We start from the raw sequence: 21039 nt of genomic DNA, 5'->3' as shown, positions 1-21039 counted from the left end.
GCTACCCTCTGGTGGTCAACCTTGGGAAGTTTCTAAACCAGAAAACCAAACAGTACACATTTCACAGATGGCCCCTCTGAGGATCATCCAGACAAATCCCTTATCCCACGGTACTGAGCAAGTCCCCTGCTCCTTACACCTGTGTATGCATGTGTGAGGATGCTAAAGTGAGAATAATGTTAACCTGAGTAGAACAAGATGAGCAACGTGAACCTGCTTCCTCAAAGCATACACGATGCATCTAAAAAGACAAGCATACAACTGACACAGGATGAGCCCCATTTTCAACTCTTCAACTCCCTGTGATAACGGGTGACTGTCCACATTACAAAATGTCAAAAGAAAAAACATCAATCAACTTTGTCTCGTCGATTTCAATAATACACACACTTGCGAGTACCATACAATTTCAAGACATTGCTCTAGGGACCCCATATCCTACCTCACTCTGCCCTCCCATTACACGACACTATTTGATGGGGCAGAGGTCTCACTGTGCCCATTGTCAGAGTACTTCCATTTCTATCTAATCCCATTCATTTCAGTCCCCACACCAAGCCCTCAGGCATACAAGGTCCTATAGAGATGCTTCTTATTCAGTCCTTAATGCTGGCTGAGGGCTAGGCTCTGGAGGATGGAATATGCCTCTGACCTTTCCTTATACACTCTTGCCTAGGGAGATTTTCTAAAACATGGTGTCCATCAGAAAGGTGACTGCTTTTCTTTAGAACATTACATAGCTCCCCATTAACTAGTAAATCATGCATGAAGGATCACCCTTGCGTTCAGAGTCTTTGTAGTGGGATGGGTGGAAAGGTGGATGGGTGGATGAATGGATGGATGAATGGATAGGTGAGTGGATTGGTAGATAAATGGATGGATGAATGAGAGGAGGGGATGGGTATATAGATAGATGGATGAATGGACAGGTGGGTATACGAGTGTGTAGATTGCTGGAAGGTGGCTGAGTGGAAGGAAGGAAGGAAGGAAAAGAAAGGGAAGGAAAGGGAAAGGAAGGGAAAGCAGAGTAAAAAGACTTCATGACATTTAGTGTTCTACAAGGCCCTACACTGAGACTAAATAAAAAGGCATGATCTCTGCCTACTACATGTTCTATTAATAATGATAAAAATGATATCACACTAAGTGACAAGAAGAGATAAACATGAAATGATTCCAAAAGCAAACGAAAGTAGGTGCCTCCTAGCAAGAATTAAACTGACAAAAACCTGATAGTTTTATAGTGGTAGCTACAGGAACTGAGGTTTTAAATTAAGGGGACCGCTTCAAGGTTATCAGGGCGCGCAGACTGTCACACTCTGACGCCAGCTGCCCAGTTCCAGGCCCAGCTGGTGACTCAAGTACTCAGGCCTGGCATTGCAGAGCCAGATGCAGGAGCCAGACACCAGGGTGAGGAACACACATCTGGGACATCTCTGGGGATGTATCAAAGCCTGGGTGAAGGGGAAGCCCCAGGGCAAGACCAGAGAGCAGGAACACGCAGCCAGCTCTTCTGTGTTCACCCAACACAGTGCAGGCCCAAGTGATGTTACACCATCGTGCCCCCTGTGGTTTGAAGAGCCGTCTTTGACTCAAGAAGACTCAGATACCCCTTACCTCCTCTTCTTTGGTATTCTGATTCTCCACGAAGCCTTACAGTCAGAAGGTCTTGAAAAGGTTATTCAAGGCCACAATATCCCCAAAGCCCCATCAATAGGGGAGAGAGATTCTCTTGAAAAAGTGGACTCTACCACCTTCCTCAGGCCCTTTCTTCATGTCCAACAAGGCTCACTGTCAGAAAAGGTCATGTTCCCATCACAAGTTCCGAGTGTCCCATGTGAAACCAATTTCTTCCCTTTGCTCTCCCTTCAGCCCCAGGAAATGGGAAAAGTTATCCACCATCATACATACCGCAACCTTTTATGACTCAAAGATGGTCATTCACTCTCCTCACTCTTCTCTCGGGACCATGTGTCCTTTATTAAACCCCAGGAAGAAAGTCAGATGGCACGGACCTCTCTTCTCCCCATCCCATATCCACAGCCAACCGTGACCACAGACAGCTTTCAGCCACATCCAGGCTCAGCCTCATAAGTCCCTACTGTTAGCTCAAGCACCACTACCACAGAGGGCTGAGCATGTGTTACCAATGGAGTGTGGTATCCTCATAGCCTCCGATGTCGTTTTCATGATCAATAGTACTGAACCTGATTATATAAGCTCCCACATCCCTTATAATAATGTAATACCAGCTTCCACGTATGGACGACGTAGTGTATGCGGGTACTGTAGAAGCCCCTTCCAGGTACTGACCCACCCAGGCCTTACAACAGTTCTAGGAGGGAGTGCTATCATTATATTTAGAGGTGTGGAGAGGCTCAGTAACTTGCCGAGGTCAAACAGAAGCAGGCTGCAAATCCAAAAAGCCAATTCCAGAGTCCATGCTGTTAATGGCCTTGCTGTGGTCTACAGTAAGCACAACATTCCAGCTGTTTCCATGCATGTCAATCCCACACATCTCACCCGAACAACTTTATGTGGGGCATCTTCCCTTTGCCTGCCTCAGCACTGGCACTAGGATAAGGTGATGAGGAGGAGCATGGCTCCTACCAGATGCAGTCCTGGTTAAGGGCTGTGGTGAGAGTCTTCCTAACCCAATGATTCACAGGCCAGCTCGTGACCTTCTATGACCCAAAGCTGTAACTCAGCTAATTCAGCAGCTCATGAACATGCCCAAGCACCTCCAGCTTCTTAGTCTCCATGTACTGCATTGGCCTGCCCCTGTCCCACTGAATCCAACCATATCTTTCAGTAATATCTACGTGTCAATCTTATCTACACAACATGCTATGACCATCCTTCCAAATATGGGGCCATCTCCCTTAACAAGGACCAGCAGAGTCAACCTGTGTATATTCAGTGTCCACCTTGGACAAATTCTTTAACCTCCTCATGCCTTAGTTTCCCCACATACCAATGGAACCCCCTCAGAGCTGTTATGAGGGGAAATAAGTTAACGCCTGTAAAGCACATATTACGTGTAGAGTCAGAAGGAAGAGTTAGCAACATCTTTCTTTCCTGCCACACTGGAATGAGCTGAGGGGTAGGGGTGTGGGGCACAGGATAAACATGCATTGAACACTTACCTCTCCTAAGAACTATGTCAAGTGTTCAATTTGTGAATTCTGATTCATTCTTTTTTTTTTTTTTTTTTAAGATTTTATGTATTTATCTGAGAGAGAGAGAACAAGCAGACCCCCCACTGAGCAGGGAGCCCAAATTTGGGGCTCGATCCCGGGACCCTGAGATCATGACCTGAGCTGAAGGCAGACACTTAACTGAGCCACGCGGGCACCCCTGATTCATTCTTCATTCATTCCACCAACTCCTATTTACTGTGTTCCTACTTCGTGCCATGCCATGTGGGAAGCTGAAGACCCAGCAGGGAATGCGGCCAGCAGGGTCCTGGCTGCGTGGAGCTTTTAGGCTGGCAAGGACACAGAAACAGCCAATCACACCCTTAGCTGGTCAAAACCATAATAAATGCTGCAAGGGGGAGTACAGGGCCTTGAAAACATGACAGAGGGACCACATGTCGGCTGTGACCTTTCTGAAGAAGGACACTCGCCTGAGTGCTGACTTGTACATGAACACTAATCATGTGAAAAGTGGGGGTGGGCACGCTAGGCAGCACAGGCATGTGAGAGGGAGGCCGGGTGAGAAGTCATGCAAGGGGCTGGAGATAGGCAGAGAACGTGGGCCATGATCTTGGAGGCACAGGGTGCCTAGGACGGGGACAAGGTGGCTGGGATGGGGCCAGGAATCTATGACTGTATCCATCTGCTCTGTGCAGGGGTTCTCCAAATGTGGTGCCCAACCAGTAATGTCCGCATCACCAGGGAAATTGCTGGAAATGCACACTCACCGGACCTGGCCCCACCCTCACCCAGAACTGCTCAGAACTCTGGGGAAGGGCCCCTCTGCTACTGTGTAGCACCTACTTTAAAAGACTAGGGAGACTCTTTAGAGAGTGAGGAACAAGTTTGTCTTATGCTGAAATACTTACTTCCATGCAAAAATCAACCCAAAACAATGGGCTAGACCTCCTTCACATTTCACACTCCCTCTACTTCCGCCTCCGAACTCACAGTGACTTTCCCCAGCTTCCTTTCTCCTTCTGAAAAGGCTTCCCAGCCTCCCGACTTCGGCTGCAGAGCTCTCCCGAGCCCCCACCTCCCACCCAGGCCAAATGTCTTGGTTTCCTTTTCCTTTTGTTCCTGCTAATCATCTAATCTGGCACAACGCTTTGGACACAAATTGGAGGAAGGCTATTAAGGCAAGACTTTAAGAGAAAATCTGGAAGTACTGAGAAACTATGGAAATGAGAGATAACCATGAAAAATAAGACATCTGGGCAAAGTTTAAAAGGCCCAGGCATGCTCAGCCTTGAGGAAATGTCACCATGGGGAGCCGCGGTGACAGTTTTCTAATACATAAGGAATGCACGTAGGAGAAAAGGATCCATTTTTCCACCCATCAGCGAGAACAGAACAAGCAGGCCCGTCTTAGGTTTCAGCCGAGAAAACATCTGTCATGTGTTTGAGCCATAGGAGAGGAGGAGATGCCAAGAGGGCTGGTGAGATCATCCCCGCCCGAGACGTTCGCAATGAGATCACAATGGCCAGGGTCGCTGACCATCAGGGCCGACCTCATCGACGGTGCCCGCACCACGCAGCGCCCAGGGCTCACAGGCTCCACGAGGGGATCTCCCTGTCACTGGGCAAATCTGCCTCCTGGGCAGGGCAGGTGCTGACTCACAGCCACTCTGTTTTGCTTCAGAGGCACGGGAATCCAAAGGAAACTGCGCACTTCTGCAAAACCTTTCGGACTGCCTTGTTACCTGGAGGCCAGGGTGGCCTGTGTTTCAATAAAAGCCCACTTATTCCTGTCTTACAGCTAACACCTATCTTCCCAGTAACAGCAGCAGTGACCCCAGGCATCACATCAGTAACAGCTCTGAGCTACGGAACATTCGCTCTGGGCCAGTGCCGCACATACCTCTACTCACTCCTGCCTCACCATTATCGCAAGGTCCATTGTACAGACGAAGAAGCTGAGGCTTAACGAGGCCTCCTGATTCGCCCACGACCCCACTGCTGGTCAAGTCCTGGCTGAGATTTGAGCCCTCGGTTCTCTGTTCTATGATCAAGATAAGGCTTCACGTTGCCAATGTTTGGTAGAATGGAGAATGAGGACCTCTTAAAAATCAGCCATGGTCTCTCTCCCTCACCCTCCCGGCTCCAGATCTGGTGATGCTGAAAAACATAGTCTCTTCCAGAAGGCCCTGCTGCTTCCCTGCCTCTGCTACCCTGTGCCTGCCCCTCAGGACTCCACCAGAAGCCTGGAAGAGCTCATGGGCCTCCTGGCAGCGTGGGCGTCCTCCACGCACCACCACCCCCTCAGAGACATCAAGCACAGGCTTTCTGCGCCACCTGCATATGCCACAGCAGCCAGCAGGGGCTTTGGTGTTTGCCGAGCCCCCAAGGCCACTGCCAGCAGAGGGGCTGTTGTGCAGACTGCCATCAAGGCACCAGGTAATCCTGGGTCGGATTTTTGTCCCAGCTTCTCTACAGTGTAATTCTCAGCTCACTGACTTCTCTCCTTTTGCCTCCTTCTGGAGTCCCCAAATGGCTGAAATGGTTTCTATTACGGACTTGAAGAAGAAGTCTTCCTTAGCACTCCAATCCTGTGCAAGAGCCTTGGCCTCACCTCTGTGCCTTCATCATAAGGCTTCCCTGGGGCCTCATTCATTTGTCGGACGATTCAGCCAAGGGGACCGACCAGCTGAGCTGTTCCTGATTCGGGACTTCGAACTCAACACCCTTTAAGAACCGCAGGATGCGGTGCCCATGGGCATGAGGTCTCTGGCTTCGTACTGAGCGTGGGTATTTACAGCAGCACAACTGTACCAACTGGCAGGAAACGCAAAACACAGGGCAGCTCCTGTCAGGCAGGCTTCCTGGGAAGCAGGACCAACCCGGTGGAAAGGAGTAAAGAAGAATTTTCCTGCTCATCAGACAACTGTGTGCTGATGTGAGGCCTGGAGTCAGGTGAATGAAATTTATTCCTTCTTGATGGAAAAGTTGGATTCGAGCCACAATGTATATTCATGGGTTTCTTAATTTTTCTTCCAGCTTCACCAAGCTCAGTGGAGCTTAAAGCAGGTTTTTCCCTCATGCAAAGAGAAGGAAAGGGCCCAGAGAACAGACAATGCTGAGCCTTGAGGAGGAAGAGGAGGAGGAGAAGGAAGAGAAGGCCCTTCCAGAACTTTCCTCTCCTGCCTGCTCTTTCCAAATCAGTATTTGGGAAGGTGTGAGAGGAGGGGAGGTAGAGATGCCTTCTAGGGATCTGGCTTCATGGACTCCAACTTGTGATGCTGAATGCCATACTCCAAACAGCCATGTGACCATCAAAGCTCCCCAATGAACTCAGCTGAGACACGCCGGCCTTCCCTGCTTTTCTAGCAGAGGCATTTGATCTGAATGACCCCGTCCCCCCAAGTTCATCCTTCGTGGCTCTTTTACCACAATGCCTATGTTCCACCCACCATAATCAGCAGCACATCTGAGATGTAGATGGATAGGATCCCATGATAAGGGTGCAGAAATGTTCTCTGTGTGTGGCCAACTGGCACTTAATAGTATCTAACCATTAACCCTAGCCACATTATACCAACTGTGGCTCAGGATGCTCAGCTCCTGAAATTGTTACCCACCCCTGGAAGATGCAGAGAATAAACCATGATATAAATTAAAATCAGAGTCAACTACCTTCATGGCACCCATAGCTTGGAAAGTCACAGCTAATCTCGAAGGGGTCAGCGCTGCCAGCATCACATTGAATCTTGCACTCTTGTTCTTAATAGGGGAATGGTACTGCCCATCTGGAGCCACAGAACCAAACCTATGGTAGAGAAGAGGCAGGTGGAAAAGAGGAGTAGGGTTAACAAAAAAGAAGAACATGGCACCACTAGAAATGATGCCATATGCACACACAGGGTTTCCAGATCCAGGAACTACCCTCATGAGACATCAGAGTCGGGGATGGGGGAAGAGTCTCCCCAGGAGATCCTGACCAAGGCTTGACTCATGGAAAGTAAAAGCAGGTTTTGTGCCACCACCAACCTGTGACTCAGCAGGGGCCCCTGGCAAAAAGAAGCATGAGGACCACCATCATTAAACCAACACTGGAGCCTGAATGTGAAGACCACACATATCAATCCACTCTTTTGTTGTTGATATATAATTCACATGCCATAAAATCCCCCCTTTTAAAATGTGCAATTCAGTGGTTTTTAGGACATTCACAAACTTGTACAACCATTACCACTGTCCAATTCCAAAACATTTCATCACCCCAAAAAGAAACCTCATACTATTAGCAGTCACTCCCCATACTCATCATACTACAGGCCCTGGCACCCATTAATCTACTTTCTATCTCTATGGATTTGTCTATTCTGGATGTTTCCCATCAGTGAAAAAATATAATATGTGGCTTTTGTGTGTGCCTTCTTTTACTCAGCTCACTGTTCTCAAGGTTCATGCATGTTGTGGCATGTCCGTACTTCATTCCTGTTTATGGCCCAATGATAAGTCATTGTACTGATACACATATTTTGTTTATCCATTCATCAGTTGATAGATATTTAGGTTGTTTCCCCTTTTATGGCTATTATGAATAATTATGTTATGAACAATTGTGTATACATTTTAGTGCAGACATGTTTTCAATTCTCTTGTGAACAATGTTTTCACACATACCTAGGAGCAGAATTGGCTCATATGAAAAATTTAAACTTTTGAAGAAGTGCCAAACTCTTTTCCAAATCAGCAACACCATTTTCATCCCCAACAATGTATGAGGGTTTAAATTTCTCCACATCCTCGCCAACCGTTATTATGGTCTGTCTCTTTTATTATAGCCATCTGAGCAGGTGCGAAGTGATATCTCATTGTGGTTTTGATTGGCATTTCCCTAATGACAAATGATGTTGAGCATCTTTTCATGTGCTCACTGGCCATTTGCATATCTTCTTCAAAGAAATGTCTATTCAGATTTTTGCCCATTTTTCAACTGGGTCATTTGTCTTAATTGTTGAGCTGTAATAGTTCCTTTTATATTCTGGATGCTCTATATATATATAGCATATATATATGTGTATATATATATATGATTTGCAAATGATATAGATGATATATATGTATCATACATATTACAATATATGTGATTTCCAAATATTTTCTTCCTTTCTGTGCATTGTCTTTTCACTTTTTCATAGTGTCCTTTGAGGTGCAAAAGTTTTTTAATTTTGATGAAGTCCAATTTATCTCTTTTTTTTCTTTGGCTGCTTATGCTTTTGGTACTTAATCAAGGCCACAAAGATTCACACCTATGCTTTCTTCTAAGAGCTTTACAGTTTTGGCCCTTACATTTTATCTGTGATCCATTTTGAGTTCATTTTTGTATATGGGATAAGAGTCCAATTTTATGCTTTTGCATGTGGATGTCCAGTTGTCCCAGCACCATTTGTTGAAAAGACTACTCTTTCCCCCATTAAATAGTCTTATTATCCTTGTTGAAAATTAATTTACCATAAATGTAAGAATTTATTCCTAGACTCTCCATTCTATTTCATTGCCTACCTATTTATCCTTATGCCAATACCACAATGGGTTTTTTCCTTTTTTTTCTTTTTTACTTCCCACCAGCTTTCAGGGGGATCCACTATACTGCCACACCGTCTTAACTACTGTAAATTTGTAGTAAATTTTCAGATCAGAAGTGTGAGTCTCCTACTTTGTTCTTCTTTAGCGAGATTGTTTTGGCTATTCTGACTCTCTTGTGTTGCCATATAAATTTTAAGATCAGTTTCTCAATCTCTGCAAAAAAAAAAGCGGGGGGAGCAACTGGGATTTTGACAGGGATTGCAATGAATCTGAACATCTATTTACTGATCCACTTTTTATCAACACCCCCAAAATGGGGCTCCTCCTTCAAAATGCCTGTGTTTCCACTGCTGTTCTCTGGCATATCGGGGGCAGTTTAAGTGCCAATAGAATGGCTCAAAATAAAACCCTGCTTATCAAAAAAAAATCCATATATTCTCCTATCTTCTACAGACCATGTAGCTCACTATCACTTTTTTTTCTGGCTGGATCTAACTTTCTAATCTCTAATCTGCATTGGATGAAGAATGAGCCAATGGATCCAGCTTCTGGCAGACTGGCCAGGCCACTGAGATCTCATAAAGTTGGGACACATGGGGAGCTCTACATCTATAGCTTTCCTTCCCTCTTCCCCATCTCCCAGAGTGTAGTGCTGCAGCCAAGTGACTGGAAAATGTGCAGGCACCTCTGGGGAAGGCTGATGGTGCTCAGACCTGCTGTCATGGGCACTGGTGGCTCCTGAGGGGACCTAAAGGCTTCCCCACACACCAGGATAACTGCAAAGATGCTTTCGACATTTCCATTTTATTTCCTACCAATTCCCTGGGGAGCAGGGGGTTGGTTAACAGAATTTGTTTCCCACATATTTTTCTTAAACTTTTGGCATCTATGACATTTATCTGCTGGCAAGAGTGTGCAGGCAAAGAAAAGGAATGAAGTGTTATAGGAAAATCTAGAGTAAAGCTGATTATGCAGAGCTTGATTGCTAGCTTTTTCACAGATTTCAATATGCATATAGGTCAGGATTTTTATTGGATACATGAAATGCTGTTGAGAAAAGTCATAGTAATTGGTGTTTCTTGGCCTCTGCAAAGTGTAATGTGAACCCCCAGAGCTCCACCCCTAAAATGCCCCTGAAGAAGCAGCCTTCTCCTCATCGTTTAACCCACCCTGACGTCAGTGGGATGCTGGGAAATGACACTGAGCACCTCTGACATTATCCATCCATCCAAGCAGCACTGGTTACAAGAGCCTCCTAAGCGGAAAGGTGGTACCTTACCTCCTGCCACCCACAAAGGAGGCAAGAACACTACCTGGTGTGTAATAGCAACAACAACAAAAAAATTTAAGGAAACAATCTAAATTGCCCAACAATAAGGATAGATTACATAAATTATAGATCATTTATTTATTATGGCCATATTTGAAAATGAAAATGTATATAGGTATTTCCTGTTGCATAAAAACATCTGACATATGTTAAACAGAAATTATGAGTTGTAAAAAATAGAATTTACAAGTGGCTTTCATTCAGTAAAAATCAAACACACCTCACTCTGTTGATATACCAGCCTGGAAAAAAAGTCTATAGAGAGTTACACATTCAAGTGTGCATAACAATCATTATGTCTGGGTAATAGCATTTTGGATAATTTTAATTTTTTTCTGTTTTCTTATCTACATTTTCCAATGGATGGTCAATAAACTTGTAGGAGGGGCTGGCAGACAGCCTGGACGTGCAGCCCATGAGACCCAGGCGCCAGGCCTAGCTTGGGAGAACAATGAGATCATACGCACAGCCAATCTGAGTTAAAGTGAAAAGTACTCACTTATCCAGCAGGTTCTCCCTTGGTATCCGAACCTTGTGAAATATTAAAATCCCATTATCCACACCGTGCAGACCTAGAGAGAGCAGAAAACAGCTGCAGGGGACAAATCCGCGCTAGCATCAGAACTACTTTCCTGCTACTTCTCCACTAAAATCCCAAACCCTTCCCTTTACTCCCAGGATGGCTGATGCTTCTCTAGATGGGGTGGGGGCGGGGACGCTCTCTGTCGGTCTTCTCGAAGAGCTGAGCCTTCTGTGCTCCTGGGCTTAGGTGGAGGATCTGGGTGCTGCGACTTGGAAAGGAGGAGCTCTAGGCATCAGAAGGAATGCCAGGGCAAACGCAGAGGAGCCAAGAAAGCCACTTACTCCCCCAGTAATACAGAAGTCAAATTTCTCCTCCCTCCCAGGGCTTCCTTCCGAGAACAAGGGGTAGTTAAGTCAAATGCCTAAAAAGACAAGGACAGCTGTGAGTGACTGGGGCCAGAGACCCGACTCCCCAGAAGGTTCCTGAAAACCGCCGGACCTGTTTCCTAATGATGCCTGTCAGGGTCTGGGGTCTACTTTTTGTTTATCTCACACTTGGGAAGATTTGAGCTGCGGGAAAAAAAAAAAAAATCTTTAGTAAACGTCTTTATTTGGAACATCACCCCTTAACAAGGATACAGTTACATTTAGGAGCTTACAAGAAATCAAAGCAGACTTTCTGAAGTTGCCAGTGTTTTAAATGTCTGGCACCACTTCACAAGAGCTGGGCCCTCTGCTCTCATCAACACTTGACTCGATGGGTGCTTTCAAGGGACAAGGCCAGCGAGGGCCTCAGATACAGTGAGAGCACTCACAACCCCACCTGCAGCCCATTCCCGCAGCTGTGGCAGTGGTCGGTAAACACTGAGGGCCGAGGTGAGACGATCACCTCCACCAAAGAATCATCTTCTTCCCCCTTTTTTCTTGTTTCTTTTTCCTTCTTCTCCCACCTGTTTCTTTGGCTTGGTTTGGCCTTGGCTGGGGACAACCAGTGGGGCCCACAGGTATGGCCTGCTCTCACCAATTGTTATAGGTCGAATTGCAGCCCCCAAAAATTCACACGTTTGAGTTCTAAACCCAAGTACTTATGGATGTGACCTTATTTGTAGACAGGGTCTTTACAGAGATAATCAAATTAAAAGAGGTCATTAGGGTTGCCCTAATCCAAAGGACTATAAAACTATAAAAAGGGGAAATTTAGACACAGACATGCACACAAGGAGGGAGAACACCATGCAAGCATGAAGACACCATCTACAAGCTAAGGAGAGAGGCTTGGCACAGATTCTCCCTCACAACCCTCAGAAGGAACCAACCCTGCCATCACTTTGATCTTGGACGTATAGCCTCCAGAACCATGAGCCAATACATTTCTGTTGTTTAAGCCGCTCAGCCTGGGTTACAACAGCAAACTCGTCCCCCGAGTCAGTCCTCGGGATTCATCAAGGGCCTCCTAGGCACCAACACCAGGCTGTGGCTCAGGGGCAGGAAAAAGAGAGCCTCAACCTGCCGTGTGAGAGCCCACAAGTCCAAGAAGAGGAGAGGAGGCGAAATTACTCAGGGGAAAGCTGCCCCACAACTGGAAAATACGAGAGGCTGGGAGAAAATAAGACCAATGCATATTCATAAATGGCAATCTTCAACATTCCCCAACAGTTGTGACATAAAAGACTTTCATCAGGCTTCAAAATCAAAGAATCTCTGCCTTCACCGTCTTGGTGAGTTAGGTTAGACCCTCCTTGGATGGGGCAGGGAGCGCACAGGAAGTGCAAATGAGGGTAGAAGTGGTGTCACCTGGGGACTCACCTTCCTTGTACATCATATCAATAGCTGTCACTCCTGGGTACAAGCTTCCGTTTTCATCGCGGATGGGAACGATGAAACAGTGGGGCCCTGAGGAAGGCAGAGAGACAGTAGCTAAATTCTCTTTTCTAAAGCTACGATTAAAGCTTTATTCATTGGGCGCCTGGGTGGCTCAGTCGGTTAAGCGACTGCCTTCGGCTCAGGTCATGCTCCTGGAGTCCCGGGATCGAGTCCCGCATCGGGCTCCCTGCTCGGCAGGGAGTCTGCTTCTCCCTCTGACCCTCCCCCCTCTCATGTGCTCTCTCTCTCTCTCGCATTCTCTCTGTCTCAAATAAATAAATAAATAAATAATCTTAAAAATAAATAAATAAATAAAATAAAGCTTTATTCATTTCCTGGAACAGTCTACAAAGTGTGTTGATCCTGAAATTCAGTCAGTTCTAGCACTGGGCACTGCATATAACAGTGTATCCTGTAGTCCTCCCGTGTCCACAGGGGATACATTCCAAGCCCGGGGTGAATGCCTGAAACCAAGGAAAGTACCGAGCCCTACACATGCCATGTGTTTTCCTTCCTACACGATGAGAGGAGGAGCAGGAATGAGGTCGGTGCTGCGACAGGGTGTGACACTAGTACCAACCCTCTGACCATCATCTGCTTCCAGACTGCAGCGCACAGCAGGTAACTGAAACCGTGGAAAGCAAAACTGCACGTAAGGGGGGAGGGGACGACTGTAATGCCGAACTGTCATAATAAATTCAGTCACCGTGTATACTGAAGAAATAAAGTTGGCACTGAGTTTATACAAGATAAAACCAGTGCTGTAAAGTGCACTTTCAAGGTAAAGTGCTTGCTGGAAAGTAGTAAGAGTAAAGAGAATTATTCTAGCTCTCTGCACCAGCACAAACCTTGCGATCTTCCGTTTACGATGAGTTGAGCGAAGACTGCGGCATAATTCCCATACATCGCATTTCCAATGTACATCTTCTCAGCATTTTCACATGGCGTGTTGATCACAAACTCCTACACAGAAAAAGAGCGACAGAGTTTTCCTTCCCTATGGCTCCTCTCGACTCCTTGGCTCAGTACAATGATTACTGTGAAACAGATCCACATCCTCTAGCAGGACGCAATCAGGTGATCTCACGGTAGAAGAGAAGACAAAACCCCCAAGCCCCTGGGGATAATATACTCAGCTCTCACTCCCAAACACCCCACCGGCAAGGTTCACACAAAAAAAGGATGACACATCTAAGGATCTGGGGCCCCTAGGTGGATGAGTCCACGTCTGTGTGTTTTATCTTGTCTGCTGGGCATTGCGCCTTCTGGACAAATCATTTGGTTCCTCATGCCCTCCACTCTTGCCCAGGCGTTGAAAATCTCTGCCTCATTGATATGGCTCTGTTGTTTAAATGGCAACTAACTGAAGGCCCAAACTGTATGCTGGAAATGCAAGCAAGATTAGTAGGCACCCATGACCTATTCCCACCATTGCTTAGAATCTCAGCCCACACAATCTTGATTTTTATAAAAGGTAAAAAAACCTCATTTGAGCCTTTGGATGATTGGTTCAGATCCTGCCACTCCATTTTCTTGATCGATGAATAGAATAATTAAAAGTTCCCCCCAAATGCATAAGCCCTTAAATTGAAGCATTTGTAAATAATTCTCTATCTTATAGGGGAAAGAATCTTAGAATATGCCACCCAGTTTGTCTCCATCATATGACCAAGGATTCCAGCTCCAAACAGTCTGAAATTAACATTGGTCAAGAAGAAGATGCAGGGTTTTTGTTTTCAGGCTCTGCTTAACCTGGGTCTTCTTTCTCCTCCTCTTGGGAAGCCAGTGCAGAATCACAATGGAAATGCTCCTGTCTTCGCTTCTGATTCAGCTCGCCACCCGGCTTACCCTGAAACCTCTTGTCAAGGAGGTACTGACAGTAACTGCCAGCTCTGAATACAGGGTCCCTGGGGCAGGTCAGGGAATCCAGGGGAAATGGCAAAAGAGCAGAACTGCACATCTAATTGGAGCTGACAATATCGAAGAGGTCGCTGAACTAAACCAGCAAGCAATTGATCATGTAAAGATTATCTCAGAGTTCAGATTTTAAAGTCTATAGACTACACTTTCCCACTGGCCAAGAAATACATTCTTGAAGCCTAAGAAAACATTCTCTGACATGTGTTTGCACAAGGAAACTTTTAACATGTGCAAGCGCTTTTCAGAAACATAAATGGACAAGCTAAATCTTTTTAAGAGAAGTCTCTGGAGACTGCCCTAGTCTTATCAGGCCAGCCAGGATTGCTCAAAGAAAGGAATTATTTGAGGCTGGGTGCAGTAACAACCACAACAAAAACACCACACACAAAAAAAACCCCGTGTGGTGAAGGGACGTTTACCCCTCGAGGCTAGGAAGGGAAGTAGCAGAGTAACATTGACCTGGCAGCAAAGATCTGGTGGGATGAGGAAGAGACAGGAGACCGTCCATCCCCGTAAACATCTGATACACTCTGGGAAAGAAGGTTTGTCACTTCTGGGAAAAACCTTGATTTGGGCAAGTCTGCACAAGCCAAAATGCTGGCATTAAAGTGTGATCTAAATAATGCACACCATGTGTGTCGGTTCCTACCATAATTAGTTGTTGAAGGCCAACAAAATGGTCAGTACTGTAAGCACTAAAAAAAAAAAGAAAGAAAAGAAAAAAAAGGCTTTGCCCAAAGAGCTCGTAACCTCATTTATTTTGGCTATTTAGCATAAACTGTAAAACTAAAATTCTCTCTTACCTCTTAATTATACCTACCACTACCCAAGCCACTGTCCAAAAATAAAAATAAAACAGCCAACCCACAGAAATGAATATCAAAACATGTAAGAGATTGAAACAGTCCTTGAGGGAGAGAGGGCTCATTTGATATGCTCTCCCATTTTAAAAGGGAAATGAAGGGGGAAACACAGAAAGCAATGAAGGAGAAATCCATTCCCCGTTATGTCAGGCCTCAATGGCCTGAGTTTATGATGGGCTTATTCTCCCTCTCACTCCCACCGGAGAACGAGCGTTCACCGGAGTCTCCTCATCATTATGATTTTAGCTTTGTAACTCCCCTGCAGAAGGCAACAGCTGCCGAAGCACGCCAGGTAGCTAAATCATTTATGTTGTTTGGGGAAAATGGGACCCGCCCAGGGAAATGATTTTTGTGGGAAAAAATAATAACTGTAAGAAGAAAAAAATAAATAAGAATTCTGGGTGGGGTTTCTTTTTTCCAGAGAGCAAGGTGACCTCACTTGGTTTAGGGAAAGAAAAAACTGACCAACCAAACACTCAAGAGATGCTTGGTTGGCACATCACCATTGGCAGGAAAGCTAAGCTCTTAGGGGCAGTCCCACTTGAAGCAGACTCGCTCATTAACTGCAGATTCAGAGTCAGTTTCCTAACCTCTGTGAGCCTCAGTTTCTCCACCTATTAAATAGGGACAATAGTATCTTCCTAGAAAACTATAGGATATTTAACACAATGTTACACGTAGAGTGCTTAGCCTGATGTCTAACACATACGTGCTAAATTACCAGAAGTGGCTTACCGTCATGTTATGGGATGGTTATTGCGAGGGAATACGGTAAAGTATACAGAAGGTGTTCGATACAGAGCCTGGCACATAGTGAACATTCAGTTCAGTCCTTATTCTTGCTATGTATGACCTTGGACATCACTGACTATTGTAGAGAACTAGCATCTGGGCAGAAGGACAGGATGAACATATTCTAATACAACCCTCGCTTGAATCTGTCATTCTAAACCCTGATCACCTCTAACTAGCGCTTGTGGGGCAGGAAAACCTGCTAACCAAAGTTCAGATTCTAAAGGACAAACTCAGCAAAAATGAAGAATAGACTGAGTAGCCACACCTACACTCCTGCCCCATGCTTGCACACATATATTTACCCAAACCCATGTCTAGAAAGAACTTCAAAATGTATGTATTCCTTTGTCATTCTTAGGAAAACCCAATATCAAACAAGGAACTATGAAGGAGAGTGAAAGAAGTAAATAGTTTCTTTATTCGGAGGGAGTAGGAGCTAAAGAAATAGAGACTTCTTTAGATTTATAGAGCAGGGTTTTCGCCCTGCGGGCTGTGACGCATTCGTGGAGAGGGATCAATTTAGAGTGTCTTGAAGAACTGTTTTTTATTAATGAGAATGGAAAACAAACTAATGAAGTTCACCACATATACTAACGATAGTAAAAGCAAGATTGTTTTGTGAAATTCTGTTTGGGTTGCCATGTGAAGTTTTGTGTCGGTCACAGTTAAAAACACTGCTTCCTGCCAGTAACAAGGGCTTGGTTCCTGGTAAGGAAACACCAGCACACACGGTGCCCTCCTGCCACATGGTGCAAAGGGAATACAAACAAAAGCATCTCTTCCAGTCATTTACCCACTGCGGGTGGGAAGGATGACAAAATGGCGCTGGTACTGTTCTCACAGAGTGGTCACAAGGCGTCCAATTAAAAGAGCAGGTAAAGTGCACAAAGCAGTGCCGGCACATGGTAGGAGCTGAGAAAGTGTTGTCCGTCATTAGACACATGAAGGCTGAGCATATGTCCCCCTCCACTAAAGCACTTGGGCAATTGTTCTAAATCTGAGTGCCTCAGGTCAGAGAGCACACGCAGAAGATGTGAGGTTGGCCTCAGGAAGAAGGAGAGTCTGGTCCTCAACAGGTTTCCTGCCGCCCTGCACTGTGAAACGATGGGCAGAATGCTCACCTGTGCAGAGAGGTCAAAGGTGGCTTCGGTCTGGATCCCTCTCACGTTGCTCCCATGGCCCCTCTCGGTCATTGCAAACATCCCAGTGTATTTCTGCTCCTGGAGTTTACCAAATGTTAGAAGGGAATTAGCTCGTCGATGCTTGCTCTAACTGCAGACCTCTGATCATCAAGGATGTGGGTGAGAGAGGGAGCAGTGAGGTGGAGATAATTGTAAGAGTTCAGCCTGGTAACAGCTAATGTGATAACAACATGACAATTCTTTTAAAAAATAGTCTTGAAATTCTCATTCTGAACAAGATTCTCGCTGACACTAATTCTCTGGTTTATTTTCTTTCTCTGCAAACATGCACACACGTACACATCTAGTTAGTATGAATTAAGGCTCTCCATAGAAGAAGACATCTCTTGAGGTACCTGCCATACCTGGAGTGGCTGAAGCCACTTAGTGACATGTTCTGGGCTTCCAAGGTTCCTGACAGCACCACCAAATAGCCAATAAATTATTCCACACTGAAAGCAAGGACAATATAGACCATTGTCAGCGAGAGTCAACAATTTAATGACAACTAAACCCCTGGCCAAACTCCATTCAAGGAGAATTTGTTCAGGTCATCAAGCTTTACATAAGCCTCACAAGTGGCAAAGCATCCATGCCCTTCCCCTTTATTGCCTGGGATGCTCTAGTACCTTTCTGCAGGCATAGCTCATGGTTGTCTCTCTTGGACAGGCCACCCCAACACCACAAAGCATCAGTCCTTCATCCAGTTCAGCCCAGCAAATTACTTTTTTTTTTTTTCATTTTATTTCATCATGATAAGAGCACTCTTTAATCCCCATCCCCTGTTTCCCCTATCCCCTCACCCACCTCTCGGTAACCATCAGTTTGTTCTCTATAGTTAAGAGTCTGTTTCTTAGTTTGTCTCTCTCTTTTTTTGCCTTTGCTCATTTGTTTTGTTTCTTAAATTCCACATGTGAGTGAAATCATATGGTATTTGTCTTTCTCTGACTGACTTATTTTGCTTAGCATTGTACTCTTTAGCTCCATTTATGTTGTTGCAAATGGCAAGATTTCATTCTTTTTTATGGCTGAGTGATATTCCATTGCATATATACACCACATTGTCTTTATCCATTCATCAGTCGATGGACTCTTGGGCTGCTTCCATAGTTTGGCTATTGTAGATAATGCTGCTATAAACATAGAGGTGTAAGTATCCCTTCGAATTAGTGTTTTTGTATTTTGGGGGTAAATACCCAGTAGTGCAATTACTAGATTGTAGGGTAGTTTCTATCTTTAACTTTTTGAGAAAACTATACCGTTTCTCACAGTGACTGCACCAGTTCACATCCCCACCAGCAGTGCACGAGGGTTCCTTTTTCTCCACATCCTCGCTGACACCTGTTTTCTTGTGTTTTTTATTTTAGCCATTCTGACAGGTGTGAAGTGATATCTCATTGTAGTTTTGATTTGCATTTCCCTGATGATGAGTGATATTGAGCACCTTTTCATGTGCCTGCTGGCTATCTGTGTGTCTTCTTTAGAGAAATGTCTGTTCATGTCTTCTGCCCATTTTTGAATTGAATTATCTGTTTTGGGGGTATTGAGTTGTATTAGTTCTTTATATATTTTGAATATTAATCCTTTATTGAATATGTCATTTACAAATATATTTTCCCATTCAGTAGGTTGACTTTAGTTTTGTTAATTGTTTCTTTCACTGTGCAGAAACATTTTGTTTTGATGTAGTCCTAGTAATTAATTTTTTCTTTTATGTGCCTTGCCTCAGGAGACATACCGAGAAAAATGTTGCCACAGCCAAGGTCAGAAAGATTACTGCCTGTGCTGTCTTCTAGTATTTTTATGGTTTCATGTCTCACATTTATGTTCTTCAATCCATTTTGAGTTTATTTTTGTGTATGGTTAAAGTGGTCCAGTTTCATTCTTCTACATGTGGCTGTCTAGTTTTCCCAACACCATTTGTTGAAGAGACTGTCTTTTTCCCATTGTATATTCATTCCTCCTTTGTCAAAGATTAATTGATCATATAATTGTGGGTTTATTTCTGGGTTTTCTGTTCTATTCCATTGACCTACATCTCCGTTCTTATGCCAGTAACACATACAGTTTTAATTACTACAACTTTGTAATATAACTTGAAATCTGGAATTGTGATACCTCCAGTTTTGTTTTTCTCTCAAAAGACACTTCTGAACGTTCAGTCTGCCTCATCTGCTCAGGGGCTAGCTTAGTGCCTCGTATGTAGAAGATGTGTAACAAAGTTTTGTGCACTGATCCCAGGCACTGGCCCAGTCTGCAGAGGTGAGCCCTACCATGAGAAACAGTCAGCAAACAGGAAAGCGGATGAAAAACGCAATGCTGCATAATGAGCAGGCACTCAGCCGGGGATGAGATAGCCTGGGCTCAAAGCCCCCCTCAGCTACCCGCTGGCTGAGGAACCTTCAACAAATGGCAATCCTCAGTTTCCACATCTGACAAATGCAGTGAGTGATGAGTGCTCCCACTTACTGAACAGTCACCCTTCTAAGCATTGAGCTTCATACGCACAATCACAAGGTTGTGATTCTCACAACCACAATGGGAAAAACACCTCATCACCCTCACTTGACAGACAAGGACACTGAGGTTCAGAGAGAGGAGTGACCTGTCCAAGGCTGTACCCTGAGATGGTGAGCAGGGCTGGGGTCCAAACCCAAGCTGCCTAATGCCTAATAGCCCTTCATAAGGTTGCTGCGAGAATTCAGTGACCATCAACTGCCAAGTACTTTGGTCTTTTATAAACCCTGGAAAAGTGTTGCTGGCAAGGAGGAAGTGGAGGAGGAGAAAGATGAGGAGGAAGATGAAAAGGAAGGGTAGCTGGAGTGGGGCCATTTGAGGAGAGTAGGGGACTGATGACAAAGACAGAAGAGCTCAAGTGTATAGACACTGGCTGTGTCTGCAGGTTAGCATGCCTTCCTCTGCCCAGCCACCCAACCCCGGCTTTCCTCTGGGGAGCCCTCCTCTCCCACAGTCAGTCCAAGTGGTTTGTGGCTGATGTTGACCTCCACCCCCAACTCTAGGATGAGCCTAGGACCAGGACTGGCCGATCTGCATAATATCTATAATATCCTGGCCACAGGGGATGGCTTCAGCATAGACCTATGCTCTGGGTGGGTCCAACCATAGCATCCTCTGGGACACATGGGTGAGCTAGTAGGCAAAAGAAGCTCTCTCTTTTTCATTGCAATGGAATCTGGAAGCATGGAGGCCTAGTGCTGCTGGCTGCTCTTGCCATCATGAGAGCTGGTGTATGAAACCAACACATGAAGTCACAGTAGGGAGAAGGAGACAAAGCAGAGACATGAGAGAGACCAGGTCCCACATATCCACACCTGCTGCACTCTGGACTCTTCAGTTACAACAGCCAATAGGTATACCCTTTTTCCCTGGGGTCATTACAGTTGAATGAGCTTTAGTGGACACAGTAACCCCAAGGAAGACCCTGCAGGAAGGGAAATGGCAGGAATGGAATCTTCAGATGCTCCCACCCAAGAACTGTCACCAGCCTCTGGCAAGAACCAGTCCCCACACTCCACGTGTGTGATTGGCCTGACACTAACTGTCTGAAAGGGCACTTTACCAACTTTAACAGCTCTGACATCATGACAGATGGATTTCATTAATCACATCTGACATATGAAGTGCTTTCATTTGGAGAATCATAAAGCATCCTCAGAATCATCACGACACGGAAAATCACATTACTAATTCCAACCCAGGAAGATGCAATCAATCTAAATATTAATTTTTTTCCCCATAAATCATCTTGGAAATCAAGTTAAAAAAAGCATTTTTCTAAAACTAAAACAGGTTGAATTCTCCACCCCTAAATCTCT

The 21039-nt window shown here is 45.1% G+C and overlaps 1 protein-coding gene across 1 annotated transcript in view; it reads right to left on the bottom strand.

The window, feature by feature from the left end:
* Positions 1-21039, bottom strand: part of ACOXL (acyl-CoA oxidase like) — a 349740-nt gene that overhangs the window by 275445 nt on the left and 53256 nt on the right. Inside the window, exons 4-9 of the mRNA XM_064572203.1 lie at positions 17569-17655; positions 17144-17242; positions 13293-13407; positions 12388-12474; positions 10559-10631; positions 6831-6963 (exon numbers count right to left, since the gene is read on the bottom strand). Of these exons, the coding sequence (XP_064428273.1) occupies positions 6831-6963; positions 10559-10631; positions 12388-12474; positions 13293-13407; positions 17144-17242; positions 17569-17655 (594 nt within the window). The remainder of the gene's footprint in view (positions 1-6830; positions 6964-10558; positions 10632-12387; positions 12475-13292; positions 13408-17143; positions 17243-17568; positions 17656-21039) is intronic.

This window comes from Mirounga angustirostris, unplaced genomic scaffold, assembly GCF_029215605.1.
Source record: "Mirounga angustirostris isolate CCGP_5_RB_7025 unplaced genomic scaffold, mMirAng1.0.hap1 SCAF_10, whole genome shotgun sequence".
In the NCBI taxonomy this organism is placed as follows: Eukaryota; Metazoa; Chordata; class Mammalia; order Carnivora; family Phocidae; genus Mirounga; species Mirounga angustirostris.
This window is presented reverse-complemented; position numbering and strand designations above follow the sequence as displayed.